Source organism: Bos grunniens, chromosome 3 (assembly GCF_055505025.1).
Source record: "Bos grunniens cultivar Pamir isolate PY7600 chromosome 3, Bosgru_T2T1.0, whole genome shotgun sequence".
Taxonomy (NCBI): Eukaryota; Metazoa; Chordata; class Mammalia; order Artiodactyla; family Bovidae; genus Bos; species Bos grunniens.
The window spans coordinates 107,534,325-107,553,559 of record NC_141167.1 but is presented as its reverse complement, the minus strand read 5'-3'; the positions used below and the strand labels follow the sequence as shown (position 1 = coordinate 107,553,559).

At 49.3% G+C, this 19,235-nt stretch overlaps 3 protein-coding genes across 18 annotated transcripts; 2 read left to right on the top strand and 1 right to left on the bottom strand.

Annotated features, from left to right (window-relative positions):
• Positions 1–509: 509 nt before the first annotated feature.
• MRPL24 (mitochondrial ribosomal protein L24) lies at positions 510–5,341 on the top strand. The gene is made up of 6 exons (XM_086393399.1): positions 510–549; positions 3,888–4,131; positions 4,212–4,307; positions 4,534–4,637; positions 4,879–5,009; positions 5,104–5,341. Exons 2-6 carry the CDS (start codon positions 3,949–3,951, stop codon positions 5,238–5,240), a joined length of 651 nt encoding a protein of 216 aa, XP_086249525.1. The 5' UTR covers positions 510–549; positions 3,888–3,948; the 3' UTR covers positions 5,241–5,341.
• A 303-nt stretch (positions 5,342–5,644) lies between these two features.
• Positions 5,645–12,612, bottom strand: METTL25B (methyltransferase like 25B). Of its 15 annotated transcripts, none has more exons than XM_086393386.1 (8): positions 12,235–12,600; positions 9,572–9,696; positions 9,228–9,380; positions 8,695–8,757; positions 8,210–8,456; positions 7,382–7,866; positions 6,415–6,599; positions 5,645–5,982 (listed from the first exon to the last, which is right to left on the bottom strand). In XM_086393386.1, exons 5-8 carry the CDS (start codon positions 8,225–8,227, stop codon positions 5,861–5,863), a joined length of 810 nt encoding a protein of 269 aa, XP_086249512.1. In that variant the 5' UTR covers positions 8,228–8,456; positions 8,695–8,757; positions 9,228–9,380; positions 9,572–9,696; positions 12,235–12,600; the 3' UTR covers positions 5,645–5,860. The 15 variants fall into 15 exon arrangements, with proteins under 15 accessions (XP_086249512.1, XP_086249511.1, XP_086249504.1 ...); XM_086393385.1 differs by having other exon boundaries at positions 9,228–9,420; positions 12,235–12,584; XM_086393378.1 differs by having other exon boundaries at positions 8,313–8,456; positions 12,235–12,552.
• A 74-nt stretch (positions 12,613–12,686) lies between these two features.
• On the top strand, positions 12,687–17,493 carry ISG20L2 (interferon stimulated exonuclease gene 20 like 2). 2 transcript variants are annotated; one of them, XM_086393394.1, is made up of 4 exons: positions 12,687–13,055; positions 13,652–14,501; positions 16,321–16,521; positions 17,222–17,493. In XM_086393394.1, exons 2-4 carry the CDS (start codon positions 13,767–13,769, stop codon positions 17,333–17,335), a joined length of 1,050 nt encoding a protein of 349 aa, XP_086249520.1. In that variant the 5' UTR covers positions 12,687–13,055; positions 13,652–13,766; the 3' UTR covers positions 17,336–17,493. The 2 variants fall into 2 exon arrangements, with proteins under 2 accessions (XP_086249520.1, XP_086249518.1); XM_086393392.1 differs by having other exon boundaries at positions 13,032–13,270.
• The last annotated feature ends 1,742 nt before the right edge of the window (positions 17,494–19,235 follow it).

Below are 19,235 nucleotides of genomic sequence, written 5' to 3'. Positions count from 1 at the left end.
GGTTTCTTCCAGTCTGACATTTTGTGACTAGTTCATCCACTGGAACCGAAAGGCCAGGTTTCATCCTTTTAGAAAGCTGTGACACTTTGGTCATCTGCCTTGGCCCCCTCCAGCAGAGAAGGGCGGGCGGGGAGAGTACTGACTGTGGTCTCACTAAAAGGGAAGGCCCTCTGCTTTGAAGAAGCCGCAATCACGTAGAAAATGGAGCCATGGTCCCTGGTAACTACAATTCCCAGCGGCCTTCACGTAGAGCACGCGCAGGAATGTCCCTGGCACCGCAGCCTATCCGACTTTGCCTTCAACTCCCGACGTGCTTCACGGTGCTCTAAAGCTTCCTCGATTTCCTACCCGGTCAGATTTCCTGCTTCCCTCTTGCTTCGTAGCGGCGGACTACAACTCCCAGCATGCAGAGAGGCTAGATTCGTTGTTGAGCGTCCCTTGTACAATTAGACTACATTTCCCAGAAATCTGGGTGATGGGATTGGGCGGGGCCTGGGTCCCACGTGCCTATGGGACCCGCGGAGGCCAGCGGATCAGCGGGAAGCTGAGGTGAGGATATCGTGAACCAGAGATTTCGGGATCTCTGGGTTGTTCGGGGAGGTGGGGACGGTAAGGTCCTTTGCCCCGGCATGGCTCAATTGCTTCGTCTGGGGTCTCCAAGCATCGGAAGTTCGGAGCGGCTGGGTACTGAAGACCGCTGGGGGCTGATCATTACCCGCACCTAGGATGGGACTGGCGGTGGAAGCAGCCTTTGGAGCCGGGGCCTGAGGGATCACTACCTACACAACAGTTCCCCTAGAGCGTGCAATGGAAGCCCCACTGCGGAAGGTCACCAGCCTCTCCAGGGCTGGTAGAGAAAGAAGAGAAAGATCTAAGGCGGGAGAGCTTCTGGGATCGCCTGTCTGAGCTTCAGATCTAGAATGGCTGAGGTTAAGGGACGTCTTATGGCAATCAACGCAGGAGACTCAGGTCTTGAGATTCGTGCTGCTACTATCAAGCTGTATGAACTAGGGCAAGTCACCAGCTCTCCGGGCCTTGGTTTCCTCATCTCTTGTCAACCTCCCCCCAAACAGCAGTGTGATGATCAAATGCCGGGAATAGTAAGGTTCCTAACCGTAGATCTGTCCCATAGTAGTGCTCCCTAAGCATTTTTAAATTCTGAATGAAGGAACACTGAGGCCCTAAACTTCAGTTCAGTCGCTCAGTCGTGTCCAACTCTTTGCGATGCCATGAACACCAGGCACACCAGGCCTCCCTGTCCATCACCAACTCTTGGAGTTTACTCAAACTCATGTCCATCAAGTTGGTTATGCCATCTAACCGTCTCATCCTCTGTCGTCCCCTTCTCCTCCTGCCTTCAATCTTTCCCAACACCAGGGTCTTTTCAAATGAGTCAGCTCTTCGCATCAGTTGGCCAAAATATTGGAGTTTCAGCTTCAACATCAGTCCTTCCAATGAACACCCAGGACTGATTTCCTTTAGGATGTACTGGTTGGATCTCCTTGCAGTCCAAGGGACTCACTCTCAAGAGTCTTCTCCAACACCACAGTTCAAAAGCATCAATTCTTCTGCACTCAGCTTCCTTTATAGTGCAACTCTCACATCCATGAGAGTTTTTCCATGACCACTGGAAAAACCATAGCCTTGATTAGACAGACTTTTGTTGACAAAGTAATGTCTCTGCTTTTTAATATGCTGTCTAGGTTGGTCATAACTTGCCTTCCAAGGAGTAAGCGTCTTTTCATTTCATGGCTACAATCACCATCTGCAGTGATTTTGGAGCCCCCCAAAATAAAGTCAGCCACTGTTTCCACTGTTTCCCCATCTAATTGCCATGAAGTGATGGGACCGGATACCATGATCTTCGTTTTCTGAATGTTGAGCTTTAAGCCAACTTTTTCACTCTCCTCTTTTCACTTTCATCAAGAGGCTCTTTAGTTCTTCACTTTCTGCAATAAGGGTGGTGTCATCTGCATACTGAGGTTATTGATATTTCTCCCAGCAAGCTTGATTCCAGCTTGTGCTTCATCCAGCCCAGCGTTTCTCATGATGTACTCTGCATAGAAGTTAAATAAGCAGGGTGACAATATACAGCCTTGACGTACTCCTTTCCCTATTTGGAACCAGTCTGTTGTTCCATGTCCAGTTCTAACTGTTGCTTCCTGACCTGCATACAGGTTTCTCAAGAGGCAGATCAGGTGGTCTGGTATTCCCATCTCTTTCAGAATTTTCCACAGTTGATTGTGATCCACACAGTCAAAGGCTTTGGCATAGTCAATAAAGCAGAAATAGATGTTTTTCTGGAACTCTCTTGCTTTTTCAGTGATCCAACGAATGTTGGCAATTTGGTCTCTGGTTCCTTTGCCTCTTCTAAAACCATCTTGAACACCTGGAAGTTCATGGTTCACGTATTGCTGAAGCCTGGCTTGGAGAATTTTGAGCGTTACTTTACTAGCGTGTGAGATGAGTGCAGTTGTGCGGTAGTTTGAGCATTCTTTGGCATTGCCTTTCTTTGGGATTGGAATGAAAACTGACCTTTTCCAGTCCTGTGGCCATATCTTCATCCAGCATTAATTAAAAATAGTACTAGGTCTTTTGTTTACCATATTGAGAAGTATAGAGAAGAAAAATGACCCAATATCTCAGTATTCAGATAAACCAGTTGGTATATATTTTTAAATGTATGTAGTTAGAAAACGCAAAAGTTATGGCAAGGAACAGCCCTCCCAAACTTCGTCTTCCCCAAAACAAGTACTTTAGTTGGTCCCTGTTTCCTTCTGGTAGATATTTATGCCTATGACAGAATATGTATTTTTAAATTTACCCCGAAAGGATAGTACTATCCACATGATTCTGTCTTGCTTTGTTAAAATCTTAGAAATAACTTGAATGACAGAAACAGCTCTGTAAAATTTTATGGATAATGGAACTGAGCTCAGAAGACAAGGGTCACAGAATGAGTTGATGGTGGAGCAGAGACTAGATCTCAGGTCCTCTGACTACCCAGTCCAGAGCTTTTAATGTCATCATAGTGAACTTTAATTGTTCTTTGAATTAGGCTTCATTTTTACTATGGAGCAAGGTTAATGGTACCTCCTTCGTCAGTTATCCTTGGGGTTAAATGAGATGACACAGGAACGCACTTAGCATGGCCACTGGAAGGTAGCACGTGCCCGTTGGGTTAGTCCATTTTCCTTCAAGAACTGGGAAGCTTAGAGTACATACTTAGTTTGGAATTGTAGGTCTCTGTAATCCGACAGTCTTGCTCTGGATCTTTTTCCTTTAGAAAAGAAACTATCTCAGGGGGAAGTGATTGTTTCCTGATTGAGATTAGGAATTGGAAGTCTTATAGGCCCAGGGGAGTCCAGCAGGCTATGGGGTTGCAAAGAGTTTGGACATGACTGAGCAACTGTGCATGCACATGGGGACATCTTAATCCCAGTTTTTATCTCTGCCGCCTGTTTGTCTTAACCTATAATTGCCTGGTTTTCGGACTTATGCCAGTGTTTTCTTTACATCTTGCTGTTGGTGTATTTATTGAAAGATTTTTTATTGAGTACTTAATACTTGCCAAGGGTTTCCCAGGTGGTTCAGGGGTAAAGAATCTAGATTCAGGATGGATCTAGATAACATGGTCCTGGCCTCAATGAACTTTTTTGGACTTTGAAGTCAGGTGTCTGTGGGTTTGAATGCTGATTCTCCCACATAGTAACATTATGACCGTTGACAAGTCACTTAAATTATCTGAGTCTATATCATCATCTGTAACAGTGAAGATAGTATCTTATGAGGATTCAGTAGGATGGAGTCCATTGAGCCATGGAGTAGGTGCTTAAAAAGATGTTTCTTCTCTTGTTTCTTTGCCCTCTTGTTTCTGTCTACCTCAGAGCTGACTAGGAAGATTTCTGGGTCTTTTGCTGGCCAGGGGACTTCTCACATCCTCCAGCCATGCGGCTCTCTGCTCTGCTGGCCTTGGCATCTAAGGTCACCCTGCCTCCCAACTACCGCTATGGGATGAGCCGCCCAGGCTCCTTGGCAGATAAGAAGAAGAACCCTCCAGGGACCAGGCGGCGCCGGGTGGCTGTGGAACCCATCCCTGAGGAAGACTGGCATCTGTTCTGTGGGGACAGGGTGAGAGTTTCAGACAGGTTGGGTGGTGGAGTGCTCCCGGGCAAGGATCGCCCTCCCTGACCCTCGCTATCTTCCCACAGGTAGAGATCCTAGAAGGCAAGGATGCCGGGAAGCAAGGCAAAGTGGTTCAAGTTATCCGGCAGCGAAACTGGGTGGTTGTCGAGGGACTGAATACAGTAAGTAAAGAGTGAGGGTGGTGATGCTCAGGAAGCCTGTGCCATCCGTCCCTGTCTATGAAGAGCGGCACAGGGAGGAAGGAGGCTGGCTGAGGGGATGGTGCGACAGCTGAACCTCCGAACCTTTCACTGTTCAGCATGGACTGAATGCTCTGAGTTGCAGTAGACAAGCCGCCTTCACACCCCTTGGTTTCTGATAGCCACCCTCCCCCCTTCTTTTGGACAGCATTACCGCTATGTTGGCAAGACTGTGGATTTCCGGGGAACCATGGTCCCCAGCGAAGCACCCTTGCTCCACAACCAAGTCAAACTTGTGGATCCTATGGACAGGCAAGCCTAAAGGGCTCTGGTCAGAGGGTTTCCTGCCTTCTGTTGGAAGGTTGTTGACCATATTTATCCAAAGGGAATGGTGGGTTGGATGTGCTGGATATTGAGAGGGGCCATCTCATGGACATGTCCTCCTGTAGGAAGCCCCAATCCAGGGGTAGCAGAGAAATAAGATGGTGACTTTGGGGCTGGAAGATAGCAGGGAGACCTGCTCCCTGGAGGTCTCACTTCTTCTTTCTACTAGGAAACCCACTGAAGTGGAGTGGAGATTCACCGAGGCAGGAGAGCGAGTACGAGTGTCCACAAGATCAGGAAGGATCATCCCAAAACCTGATGTTCCCAGAGCTGATGGCATCGTCCCTGAAACATGGATTGGTGAGGCTGGGTGAGGGGCAGGAACAAAAGTGGGAGTGGGAGTAAGAGATGTTAAGAAGCCCTCCCACCCGTCTTCCTTCCTCTGGTTCAATAGATGGCCCCAAAGACACATCAGTGGAAGATGCTCTAGAAAAAACCTATGTGCCTCGTCTAAAGACATTGGAGGAGGAAGTGATGGAGGCGATGGGGATCCAGGAGACTCGGAGACACAAGAAAGTCTATTGGTATTGAGTCTGGGGGAGCCACTTCTCTCCTCGTCTTAGCCTTGAAGGTTGCGGCCACCTCTTCTTCAGACACTAATAAAGAGCCTTGGGTCCTCTGTCTTCTGGTAAGACTTGCACCCTGACCCCTGTTTCAGGGGCTGAGGGAGGGAGCATCTGTCCTGATGTTATGACAAAACCTGGATGGAAGTTAACAATCTTAAGGGGGTCCTCCCACAGGGCAGGGCCTGCAGATTTCTCAGATGGAGGTCGAAGGGAGAGAGCTTCCCCTCACAGAGACCTCTGAATAACAGGGCACTGCCTGTTAGGAAGACTTCGGGGACTGGGAGTATGAGACCTAAATTAGAACCTCAGCAGGATTCAGTAGGGAGGATGCTGGTCTGTCCTTTATACCTAATAGAAATGGTAGACGAGTAAAGATTTCAATTTTTTAATAAATTGAAAATAAACTGCATAATATTATATAACATATACAGGGAGAGAAAGAGTATGACGCTGGTTTGTAGGGAACCCAGATGCCAGGGAGGATGCAGGATGCTGGTTCTCTGGCTGAGGAGGCAAAGACTGCCTCCCAGCGTGGTGCCTGGCAGTTTCAGATGGGGTCTGAGATGCGCCCTTCCTCTGGCTGCGTCAGTTGTCTTCAGTCTCCAGAAGAGAGAAGGCCTCACCCAGAGGCCCTTTGGTGGCCACCAGAACCAGGTTTCTTGGAGAGAGTTCGGGACTGAAGATGGGTAGGAGCTCAGCGTGGAAGCCTGTGAGAAAGGCAAGGCTACTCAGGAGAGAAATGAAACAAACTCGTACCCACTTCCTGCCTGACCTGTAGGCATAGCTCCTCTCCGCATAGGAGAGGCCCAAGGGGATCTAAGGAAACCCCGCTTTTACCAGAACATGAGTGCCCGAGATGCTGACTTGGGAGGAGGCAAGCCTCAACACACTGTAGGGATGCTGGCTTAAGATGCGCCTCAGGGATGTTTCACCTATCCTATGGTGACAGGCATCCAGATTCAGCAGGAATTTGCATTAACAGCAACCCCCCAACCCCTGTCTGATGCTGAAACAGCTACTGGTCCTAGAATCACCATGGTGATGGGCCAAGTCCCAGCAGGTGTAGGGGCGGGGACCTGAAGGAGACCCCTAGAGCTCTAGCCCCTCTAGCCCTGGGTCCCTGGTGTGGCCCCCCTCACCCTGCTCCTGAAGGTAGAGCAGCCGGTCCAGTAGAATCAGCGTCTCCACCAGTGGGGCCAGCAGCAGGGCCAGGCTGAAGAAGGCCACCACACGGTTCTCCTGGGCCTGGTGAGCTCGAAGGGCAGCCACATTCAGTGGCAGGTGGGGGTCCAGCCCCACCCGCTGTAGCCCCCGCTGCACATATCTGTTGGGTCAGTCATAGACAGTACTCAGCTTAGAAAGTCACTTCTCCATTCAAACTGTCTGTTTCTAATTCAATTCCAGCTCTGCTTTTCTAGCTTAAGATGCATTTAAAATATATATATATTTATTTGGCTGTGCTGGGTCTTGGTTGTGCCATGTGGGATCTAGTTTCCTGACCAGGGGTCGAACCTGGGGCCCCTGCATTGGGAGTGCCACTGGAACACCAAAGAAGTCCCTTAAGATGCATTTTTATTTAAAGAGTTTTCTGGCCGTGAACTGTCCATTCAATAGCAAATCAATCCAAAAATTTATTTTTAGACAAACCAATTATTTGGGCTTCCCAGGTGGTGCTAATGGTAAAGAACTGCCTGCCAATGCAGGAGACTAAGAGATGTGGGGTTCGATCCCTGAGTCAGGAAGATCCCCTGGAGGATGGCATGGCAACCCACTCCAGTATTCTTGCCTGGAGAATCCCATGGACAGAGGAGCCTGGGGGCTACAGTCCATAGCGTTGCAAAAAGTCAGACACGAGGTGACTTAGCATGCACACATGTCCAATTATTTAGCCATATTTTTATCATTTCAAAAATTTGATAAAAGAGTGACAACTGCCTTTTAAAGAACATTTGAAGCTGTCTCAGAACTCAGTCACTACCCCCTCCCCCAACCCAGCACATCTAGATTTTCTTTAGGACACGCTAACAAGTCAGGGTGGGAGGGGAATCATACCCCAAGTAGGTGATGCCCCCCATCTTACCCCCCCGCCCCGTCCCCCAGCCTCACTCTTCGATCTTGAGCTCGTGGACCCTGGGAATCCCCTGCACGCCTGGCCGCCGGAGCTCAGGCTGGGCACACCGGATGACGGTCTCCAGTGCCGCGCGGTAGCAGTGGGTTCGGAGGCTGGGGCCTGCTTTCTGTAGCCGCTCAGCATACTCCTCCAGGGCATGGCAGGCCCCCTCCCGAAGCCTGTAGGGCAGTTCATAGCCGGGCAGCCCAGCCACCCACTGACTCAGTGGGTAACCACCAGGGTCACTCAGCTTCATGTAGCAGCAGCCCACTGAAGCCAGGGCCACCACCTCAGGGCAGCAGCAGAAGTGCCTCAGCAAGGCAACACTCAGATCCCCACAGGCGTGGAGGCCCGTCAGCAGCAGGCGGGCCCTGCTCTGAGGTGAGGTCTCCAGCGGAAGCAGGAGCTCCTCACACAGGGTCGTGGGGTCCACCCACCTAACCACGTGGTGTGGGGGGTGACGAGGGCCAGTTTGGACCACCTGTGGAGGTAGGACAGAACAAAGGCAGATATGAGGCCTGTTTCCTGTCCATACACCACCTCGGGCCACAGGAAGGGATCTGTCCTGAGTTCCTTCCCAAGGAGGAAGGTGGGAGAGCAACTGGCGCAGAGGAAATGGGATAGATACTGCGTCTGTCATTACTAACTGCAAATCTTTTCATCTCTGAGTACCAGCTTCCTCATTTGTAATGAGGCTGATACCTGATTGGCCACTTTGTACAGCTGGCTATGAGGAGGATGTATCGGTGTAGAAAGCACTTTTTAACTAGAAAGTGCCTTTAAGATGAGGCTTTGGTGAGGAGGTAGCAGAAACAGGGACACACCGTCTCGAGCTGAGACATTTAAGAGAGAATTCAGCGTTGGTGCCTAGTTTCAGCCAAGTCAGTCCTGGTCTCGTGGTCCTGGCTGCAGGAAGAGCTGGTCTACCTTTGGGTTCCTCTTCTCCTCTTTCTCCAGAGTCTGTAGGAGCTCCTGGTCTAGGCGCTGGGCTCTCTCCACCAGTCTCTGATCCCCTTCAATGCTCTTTACCATCAGCCCCAGCCCCAGCGACATGAAGCGGGAGAGATGGCCCTGGAGTCAAAAGAAGGGGGGTAAAGACAGCCCTGTTCAGGGTCCCCTACATAGTCCCCATCCCTGTCTATGGTTTGGACACCTGGGTACCAGGCCCCCAGAGACTTAAATTCTGCCCAGCTTACTTCCTGCATTCCTTATTACTTGCCCTTCTGGGCCTGACAACCTGCCTTCTAGTTGTTCTATCCCCATGACAAAAAAAAACACAAAAAAGCAGACTATTATGGGTCTGGCTCACCTGGCCTGAGCCTACATCCACAACCTGGGTGCAGCCTGTGAGGTCACTCAGCTTCTTCACCAGCTAAAAGAAAAGGGAACAAAGGCCCCCTGGCCATTGGTTGTTGGCTCCCAGGGCAAACACTCATAAGGAGAGCAGAGAGGAGCTGAGGATGGCAGAGGAAGACGGGTAGGGGGTGCCATGGAAGAGACAAGAGACATGGAAACCAAAATAGGGTGTGCTGACCCCGGCTCAGGCTACTATCTTTGCTCCTCTCAGGACAGTGATTCAGTCCCCATAGAACAAGAGTCCTGCTGTGATGCCATCAGCAGACTGAAGATTATCAGAACAAGAATAAGACAGTGATTCAACTATAGCCACCAATCAACCCAGCAAAAGGATGAAGATAGGCTTACAGTATACCTGCCAAGGAAGGGACCTTCTAGGGCCTCTGGTCCTATAGGTGATAAAAGGTGCCCAAACCTTTGTAATCCATAGGCTTAAGGAGTCCCCAAGGCCCCCAGATACTACCTGTACCCCAGCCATCTCCTCACCTCTCCCAGCCTCCGAATCTCATGCTGCTTCTTGGGCCTGACATGTTTCCGGAATGGAGCTGTCAGTCGGGAACTCTGGCTGGGATTCTCCAGGAACTCTGAGGGGGTCTGAAACCCAGGCGTCCGGGTAAAGGCCAGGGCATAGGCTGTGGACTTCAGGGCCAGCAGGGTGAGTGGCCACACCGACCTGTACCTGAGATAGCCCGCCCAGGCCCCCAGTGAATAGTCCCATTGCATCCTGAGTGTGCCAGCTTACAACCCAGGAAGCCCCTGTGAGACTGAGCAATGGCTCCCTGCAGGGCTCAGCTCCGAGTCCCCCAGCACAGGGTCCCTCTTGCCCATACCTGGCCACTTCCCCTTCTCTGGGCATCCCCAGCAGCAGCGTGGCCAGCTGTGGCGGGTTCAGTCCATCCAGTGCTTCCTGCCATGAGCAAGGGAGTGTGCCCCACAGGTTGTCTGTGAAAAATTCCTGCAGGGAAAAGGGAGAAGCAATCAACAGGCTACTTCCCCTCCCATTCTTCCCTACCCACACAACACATGGCCACCAGCTGCAACTAGCAGGAACCTCTCCTCATTGGAGTCACTTCTCTGAAGTCTGCTCTAGCCTTCCCCTCCTTCCTGAGCCCAAATTGCATTCTGGACACACTTCTCCTTCTAGCAAAGTCCCCCTTGTTTATATGTGTGTCCGCCACTCAGCTGAACTTAAGGGCATGTGTGGTGGCTTTGCACCTGCCTCCTTAACACAGCAGTGACTAACACACACTATCAGTATGTTACCATCTAGTAACCTACTGTTACATGTGCCAGACACCACAGACGCCAGACATTATATATGCCAAAATGTTTGTTTTTATTTTTGGTCATCACATGTGACATGTGGGATCCTAGGTCCCTGACCAGGGGCTGAACCTGGGCTCTCTGCAGTGAAAACGCCAAGTCCTAACCACTGGACCACCAGGGATTCCCTGCCAGAATGTATTTTTATTCATTTATTTGTTCAACACAAATTCTGGAGCTTTGCTTAGGCATCAAGTTCTATCCTAAGCTCAGGGGATACAAACAACAAAACAAACAGACAAGATCGCTGCTCTTGCAGAGTTAACATTTAAAGAAATTATTTCAAGTAACATCAAGAGCCACATAGACAATAAAACACTAATGAGACAGTAACATAATGGAGAGTTTGAGAGTGTACTCTTAGAGTAATACAGTACATGTGAAACACTGCATGCCTTGGTTGCCCAGAGGCAGGGGCGGAGGTAAGTAAAATAGGTGAGGAGGGTCAAAAAGTACAAACCTCCAGTTACAATGTAAACGTCATGGAGATGTATAATATGGTGACTGTTGTAAATACTACTATATTCTATGTCTGAAAGTTGCTGACAGTAGATCTTAAAAGTTCTCATCGTAAGAAAAAAATTAACTATGTACAGCGATGGATATTAACTGATGCAAGAGATGGTTAGATAGCATCACTGATGCAGTGGACATGAATTCATTTAATGGACATGAATTTGAACAAACTCTGGGAGACAGTGGTGGACAGGGAAGCCTGGGTGTGTTGCAGTCCATGGGGTCACATAGAGTCAGACACAACTTAGCTACTGAACAATTATTTCATAATATATACAAATAGGAATCATTACATTACACGCCTGAAACTAAAATGTTACATGTCAATTCTATCTCAACTTTTAAAAATTCAGGTAGTAGCAAATACAGAATAATATGCCAGATACTGTCTGTAACATTTTATATATGTTAATGCATTTCATTAATCTGTCCAAGTCAAGAAGCTAGTAAGTAGTACAGCTAGAATATGAAACCAATTCAACCCTAGAGTTTTGCCCTTAACCACCCTACTCAATTGCCTTTCTGTTGAGGAAAAACATTCCAGGAAGATCAGTAAGTGCAAAGGCCCTGATCAAGCCAGTGTATATGCAGTATAGTGAATGTGGGAGAGAATGAAATGTGATCAGGTTTAAAAGGGAGCTTGTAGGGTTTTATAGGTAATGGTAACTATAATTAGGATCCAGGCAAGAATACTGGAGTGGGTTGCCATTTCCTACTCCAGGGGATCTTGTCAACCCAGGAATTGAACCCACATCTCTTGGGTCTCCTGCATTGGCAGACGAATTCTTTACCCCTAGCGCCACCTGTGAAATCTCAGAGTACCTAGGAAGCAAGAAATGTCACGATCAGATTTACATTTTTAGAACAGTCTGTTTTGTGAAGAAATGGGTATGGAAGGGAAGAAGCAAATACAGAAATCAGTTAGGAAGTAGTCCAGAAGAGAGATGATGTTGGCTTGACCTAGGGTGGTAGCAGTGTCAATGGAGGCATATGGGTGAATTTGGTGAATTCTGTTGAATCAACAGACTTGTTGAAAGAGCTGAATCAGAAAAGAGCTGAATCAAGGATGGCTTCTGGGTTTGGGAAATGAATAATTCCGTGGATGCTGGTGGCATTTATACATCATCTCATTTATTCTTCTCAATGATCCTTCAAAATGGGATCCATTTTACAGCTGAGGATCTGGGGCTAGGAGGAATTTTTATGCCTAATGTTAACAGGATAGGGAAGGCTGGATTCTAGTCCGATTCTGTTAACTTCAAAGTTAGAATTGTCCGTTACATGGCAAAACAGGAATTTATTCAAAACCTGAATGAACGAACATGTGTGTTCTTGAAAACACCTCACATGTTGCTGGGATAGTTCAACATTGCCGCAGCAGCGTGGCTCAAATGCCCATGCGCTTTATTACTCTGGACACGAGGAGATTAGAAAAACAACCCACATGCTAGAAATATTAATATTTAGGTCATCAGGAAAAAAAAAGAATCGGGGGTTTTGCCCCAGCTTTAACCCTTTCTTGTACAGACAAAAGACTGAAAAAAAACTATTAGAAAAAAAGATCAGACGCTAACTCTCCAGATTCTCCCCTAGTCGTGGCTAGGTAGCCAATCACACAAGCAGGAGCACCCCACCCACATCCCTGTGGCCTCACGATGATGTAGGCGTCCAGGATGGAACGGTAGAGCTTCACGACCCGGGTGAGGTTCACCGCTAGCTGTCTCCTCTCTTCATGAGAGAGGCGCCGGGCGGAGACCCCGGGCATTCCGGGGCCCAGACGGTGGCGCGGGGAGCGAGAAAGCAATGAGGAGAGAACCAGGGTCAGGACCACGCGGGTCCGGGACCCGGGCTGGGCTCAGCACTTCAGGTGGTCTCAGAAGAAAAAGTGTCCGGTCCCCGATGTTGCCTTTCCGGGATTCCAGGCTGGGGGTGAAGACTTCAGGCGCACTCCTGACGTCACAAGTCGCGACGTCCCACAGCACCAAGGTTTCTACGTCTGAGACTAGCGGGGCGGGGGTGCCAGCGCAGTGACGTCACAGTGGTGTCGCGCAGTGCCCAGCTCACGAATAGGGGCGGGCCAAGAACCAGGTCTCGCCTCCAGATCCCGCCCCTTCCCGTACACTACTCTCCTCTCCGGAAGTGAGGCCGGGGGGTGTCCCGCGCATTTCAGTTCCCGTTTGTCGCGGCTTCCCCACACCTTCGAGTTGTACCTCCACGGGGCTAGAGGGGCCGGGGAGCGCATCCCGCCCCCGCCCCCACCCACACCACCCCCGCCGCCGCCGCCGCCGCCGCCGCCGCTGCCCACACACTCGGAATCCCTGGCCTCGCTCCCGGAGACAGGGGCCGTGTGGGTACGCGGGCGCCGGCCTCCGGCGCGTTCCAACCCGCGGGCCTGCCGGCCTGGGCACCGCCGACGCGCGCCAATTTCCGCATCCGGCTCCTGGCGCTTCCGGTCTTAGCGGGTCCATCTAGGAGGTAAGTGAGTGAGCGTGCGAGGCTGGCTCCGCGGCGTGGATGGCAGCTGATCCTTAGACTCGGTTCCTTCCCCCACCAGTGTGTGTTGTCAAAGGTCCTTTCGTGGGACAGAGACTTGAGTGAGATGCATGTGGAGATTTCCCCCACCTGGAAACGAGGGAGATGAGTGCCTGAATTTGTATCTCTACTCGTGGGACCCGCGTGGGGATGCTAGGGTAATCCAGAGGTCAACTTTGCCAAACCTGTCACTGCCTTTGAGCATACTTAGACGTTCCCTCCATGGGCAGATGATAGAGTTCACCTATTCTGGCGTTGTAGATCGCAGTTTCAGCTAGTTGGTTTTGCAACCCCCTAAGTTTACAAATGAGACTGAGATCTAGAGAGGGGACATGGCCTTCCTAATACCATACAGCTGGTGAATTGTGGAGCTTTCTAGAATCCAGGCTTCCTGGTTCAGAATGAAGTTCTCCTTCTGCCATTTCACATTATTTGAGAGGTTATTCTGATGTCTTTCCTCTCTCTTAAGTCCTGCAAAGATGGGTCTTATTGATTCCCAAGCCTATGGGCTCCGTTATCAGGATCGCTTTCTTCCCTAGGGTATGCTGCAAACCTCCAAATGCTGGTCTGTGGGATTCAGCAGATGAGTCTTCTATCTTCCTCTCATCTGTAAGCTGTTCTTCCCAACTGTTCTCTCAACCATCCAGTGTCATCATGTCTACCTTACTCCTCAATCTGGATTTTGGCGAGCCTCCCCCCAAAAAGGCATTAGAGGGAAATGCCAAGCACCGAAAATTCGTCAAGAAGAGGCGACTGTTGGAACGGAAAGGCTTCCTCAATAAGAAGAAGCAGCCCCCTAGCAAGGTGCCTAAGTTGCACTCAGAACCTTCACAGAAAGGGGAAACTCCCAGGGTAGATGGCACTTGGAAGGCCACTCCCCTTCCAAAGAAGAAGACAACAGCTGCCTCCAGCAGTGGGTCAGAGCAGTCCCTGGACAAGAAAGCTGCAGTGCCTTGGCTGACTCCTGCCCCTTCACAGAAGGCTGGTTCTGTTGTGGCTAAAGTAGATTTGCTGGGGGAGTTCCAGAGCGCCCTACCAAAGATTAAGAGCCACCCAACTCGCCCCCAGAAGAAGGGATCCCAGAAGAATCCTCCACCCAAGAATGGCCCACAGAACTCCACCCATACACATTCAGAGAATAAATACTCTGGGGTATCCCAGAAGATACCGGGGAAGATGGTGGCAATTGACTGTGAGATGGTGGGTACTGGACCCAAGGGGCATGTCAGTTCCTTGGCTCGATGTAGCATTGTCAACTACGACGGAGATGTGCTCTATGATGAGTACATCCTCCCCCCCTGCCACATTGTGGACTACCGGACCAGATGGAGTGGTATCCGGAAGCAGCACATGGTGAATGCTACACCCTTCAAGATTGCTCGGAACCAGGTAGGAGGCATGAGGGATGGTGGTAGCAGCGAAGCAGATAGGGCAAGGTCCAAATCATTTTTCAGCAAAGGATATCACTCTGGGAAGGCACCAAAGGATTGTGGAGGGATGGTTGGAGTGGATGGGAGTAGCAGATAAAGAAGGCTTTTCTTTTGGGATGAAGAGTGGTAAGAACCTGGAAACTTACAAATAGCTGGTGTAATAAACTGTATTAGATCTGTTTTAGATCCCAAGTGGAATCCTCATCTGGCTAATTGGGACTCTGCTAGAAAAACAGCAACCTGTGATGGACAGAGTAGCAGGCATGAGTGCCAGGGGGAAAGGGCTCAATTTGAGAATACCTTGTAGAGGTGGGGCTGGGGTTGAGAACAGAGAGGTGGAGGGCGCTTCCCAAGCAAGAAGTGGCCTGTGGCAGTGTGGAAAGTTGGTGGATAACTGGAACAGGCAGCCTGCAGTGAAGGGGGTAAAAGACACAGGCCTGATATGCTGGGGTTCTCATCTCATTCACTGAACAATCCTAGCCACTGTAAGCTCTATGCTGAAAACTGGAGGCACGCTGAATGAACAGGAAAGGAGGATGAGCTGGTAGAGGGGAAGCGGAAAGGAGCTGCTGGTCTTGGAAGGCCTCCAGAGGGCACCCTTGATCCACTGTGTAATTTCAGCTCCACATTCTTTGTCTTGTCTAGACACACTGTTCCAGTAATTTCTCATATGCCAGAGCAGTAAGTTGAAGGAATTTCATCAGCTAGATTTTAGAAAGAACATGAAGAGTTAAAGAACATCCTGTGCACCCTCAAGTGTGAGCAAAGGCTCGGGAGAGTCAGAAGATCGGGTGGGTCTGAAACAGCACATCCACTTAGCTTTAATGAAGGCTGTGTGTTAAAATTAATGCAAAGTAAAGGTGTTAGTGGTCAGTAAACTGTAGGGGCGACTAAATACCAAGTTGATTAGACTATATCTGGTTTTCATCATAAAAATCAGTGCCCAAGCTGGGGTATGAGACCAAGGTACATTCAAATGAGTCTGTACCCTTCCAAGGGGGTCCCATTGAGAGGCCAGGCATTGATTCCAGGCCTGTTAACTCTTTCGCGGTCTGTTTGGAACCCCATTTTGGTAACAGCCCTCAGAGTTCATGGCATATTCTTTCGACATCCTCATTGGAAATGAATCTTTTTTTTTAGGGGGTGGGGCATACCTTGAGGCTTGTGAGATCTTTGTTCTGTAACTGGGGATCAAACCTGGTCCCCCTGGCAGTGAGAGTGCTGAGTCCTAACCACTGGACTGCCAATTCTTAATTCCCAATTTTTAATTTTTTATAGCTTGTAGGCCCTTTGAGAGTCTGATGAAAGCCATAGATTCCCTCCCAAAACAAACACAGAAACATACGCATATCAATTTGCATATAATTGGGGGCTTCCATTACCTCCCTGGAGCCCATCTTTACAGTAATTGTCCCAGCCTGTATCTAAGGCCAACGTAACAATTATCATGGTTAAAGAACTTCAAGTATCAAGCCAGGACTGAACTAGGTAATTACATGAACATCACATTGAGGTAGAAATTAATGCGACAATAAGGAACCACTGGCTAGGCATCCAAACAGGGTTACACCATGAAAGATGCCTACTTTTACCTCGGGGAGAGGAGATGGATTTCAGGTAAAAGAAAACTTGTGGGAGAAGGCATTTCAAGGATGAGACAGGTGAGCAAGTGGTGAAAAGAGCCTAGGAGGACTTAGAGCTGTGTTGGACTTTTAGAATGCAGAGGCTGCATCTGTGAGTCGTGCTTCTTACCACCTCCTCTTCCATGTCTGTTTCAGATCTTGAAGATTCTGGCAGGGAAGATAGTGGTGGGGCATGCCATCCACAACGACTTCAAAGCCCTTCAGTACATTCATCCCAAGTCCCTCACACGAGACACCTCTCATATCCCCCTCCTCAACCGTAAGGCTGACTGCCCAGAGAATGCCACCATGTCTCTGAAGAGTCTCACCAAGAAGCTGTTGAACCGGGACATCCAGGTAGCGTCTCCCCAAAGGCTGCCAGACCCCTGGCTTGGACGGGAAAGGCTCACCTGGTGCCTCTCTCCAGGCTCTGACACTCAGATTCCTCTGACTGTAGAAAGATCCAGGGGGAGATGCTCTGATGGGAAGAACTTTGGGCAGAGAGGTCCATCTCTACTTAGGCATAACAGTTCTTGTTTCCTACTTCCCAGAGTGTTCCCCAGGGTACTTGGAAAAGGAAAAAAGCCTAAAAGTGGGACTAAAACCCTAAGTAAGAAAAATGGGAAGCAGGTAGTTGTGGTGGCCTCACTGACCATAAAGTGGCTTCAGGGGCCTCTTAGTATTTCATATGTTTGGCAGTCAAAGAGGGGGTGGTCTGCCTGGCATGAGAGTATAGACATGTCATACATAGATTAGTTAAGAAACTAGGGAACATGGAAGACTCAGAAGGTCTGTCTATGATCAGGTCTGTTCTGCTTCTACAGAAGAATGTAGAACAATATGGTGTGTACTTGTTGCCACAGAAAGGACTGAGGCACACCATAGTATAGGAGTTGAACCCCTGAAATCAGGTGATGAGTGGGGCCCCACCAGAGGTCTGCCTTTGCAGCCCGCTAACTGCACAAGCAGCAGCATCACTGAGGTTGGAGAGAACCAGTTGGGAAGGGAGGAAACGGCCTCTTGTAGCCTCATGCTCTTTTCTTCCTCCCTTGTTCAGGCTGGGAAAAGTGGACATTCCTCAGTGGAAGATGCTCAGGCCACCATGGAGCTGTACAAGTTGGTTGAAGTTGAATGGGAACAGCACCTGGCCCAGAATCCCCCTAAAGACTAGGGGTCACTGGCGATGCGGCAGGCGGAAGCAGCAACACAGCCAGGGCGGGGCAGTGGGCCATGGACAGCCCCACCAGCGCCGCACCTTGGAAGCCAGGGGTTCTGGGAGAGGGAGGCTGCACCCCAGGCTTAGCATCCATTGAAATTCACTTCAGGTGTTGTGTGTCTGGTTAATGTTACTTGGAAGGAGGACGCCTCCATGTCAGAACCCACCCCCGGGCCGTTTACCTCTTAAATGGTGCTAACCATGTGTCCCAAGGTGCTTTGCTTCTGGGAAAGTCTTTTGACTTTCAAAGGGCACGGCAAACTGGGAAATGTCTTTTCCCAAACTGCCTTATCACTAGGGTGGCCATGTGTCTCATTATGCCTTTCCTCTCAAGCAATTAACAGCACCCTCTTTCACTCTCAGAAGTATCCTGTTGGATGATAACTTGTATGATCACAATGCATCTCTCAGACTCTGCTTTCTGCTCAGAGTCTACATCTGGTTTGTGTTGGGATATCACCTGTTCTTTCCACCTTGAATTCCGGAGGAGCCATTCCTGGTGAGGTTTACTTCTCCTTAGGGTTATGGGCAGTAGAGGTAAGAGAGTGACTTGGAAATCAATTTTTCTGATTTAGGAAAGCAGTCTCCTAAAGTGATAGAGAATTTATTTAATTTAAATCCCACTTGCTAGGTTAAAGAAGAATTTTAAAGTGTTTCAATGAGTTTTAGTCTTTTACTTTGCTAAACCAAGCCTCTGAAAATGCAAATTATTCCCTTGATAAATTTTTTATAAAGGAAAAACAGTTGTGTGGTGTTTTCTTTATAACTTCACATTAAATAGCTTTGCCACAGACTCCTTAGCGCTGTAGCTCTGCCAGGGGGGCTGGGTCTCTGGACGACACTGATGGACCCTGGTTTGCTGGAAGTCATCGGGAAGCGCTGACCAAGCCTTTGTCTGTCGCCCGTGTGCTCTGCTGCCTTCTCGGCCCTACCACAGATCAACAAGCACACCTGAGACGACGCTTCAAGCCGCACGAACACCCTCACACAGGGTATGTGACCAGGAGAGTGACTCAGAGTGGGCATGTGGGAGGGATGGAGCGGGGGAGAAAGGTGCTCGGTGACGCCAGCCTGGTTGCTCCTGCCAGCTCTTCCTTGGTGGTACACACCCTGATGTTGGGAAAGTGAGTCACAGGTCTGACCTTGTGGCTGGGATCACTGTCTGCGCTCTGTCTTGAGAGAATGCAGACTCCGTGTATACACCGAGACTCTTGCCCTCTTGAGTGGCTATTTTGGCTCCAGAGGCCAGAGTCGCAGTTGCGGCTGCCTATAGAAGAATTTGCTGCAGCCAAATGAGACCTTGGACATGGTCTTGCTGCTGTGTGCCGCACTACAGCATCTGCTTGAACAGGCAGCTGTTGAGCTCTGAGCAAGTTGGTTCCTGTTGAACCCAACATAAGCAATGTCCATGACACTTCACAAAGAAGCGCTAGGCGCTCTTACACATCTCTTAAGTGGGAATAATGTAGGAAGGTCACACCAAAAACGGGTTACAAGTCTTAAATGAATGTGAGTCTTAATTACATTGCAATCAGGAAACTAGAAGCTAAGTGGAAAATTCTCCTTTGAGTTCAGGTTTTAGGGTACCTGGCTGGGTAATTTATTTTATGAAGTATACTGTTGATTTACAATATTGTTTCTGATGTACAACAAAGTGACTCAGTTATATATAACAATCATATAGTCTTTTTCATGTTATTTTCCACTGTGTTACCATACGATGTTGAATATAGTTCCCTGTGCTCTGCAGTAGGACCTTGTTCATTCTGTATCTAACAGTTTACAGCTGCTAACCCCACACTCCCGATCCATCCCCCCCACCTCCCTCCTTGGCAACCATGCGTCTGTTCTCTGT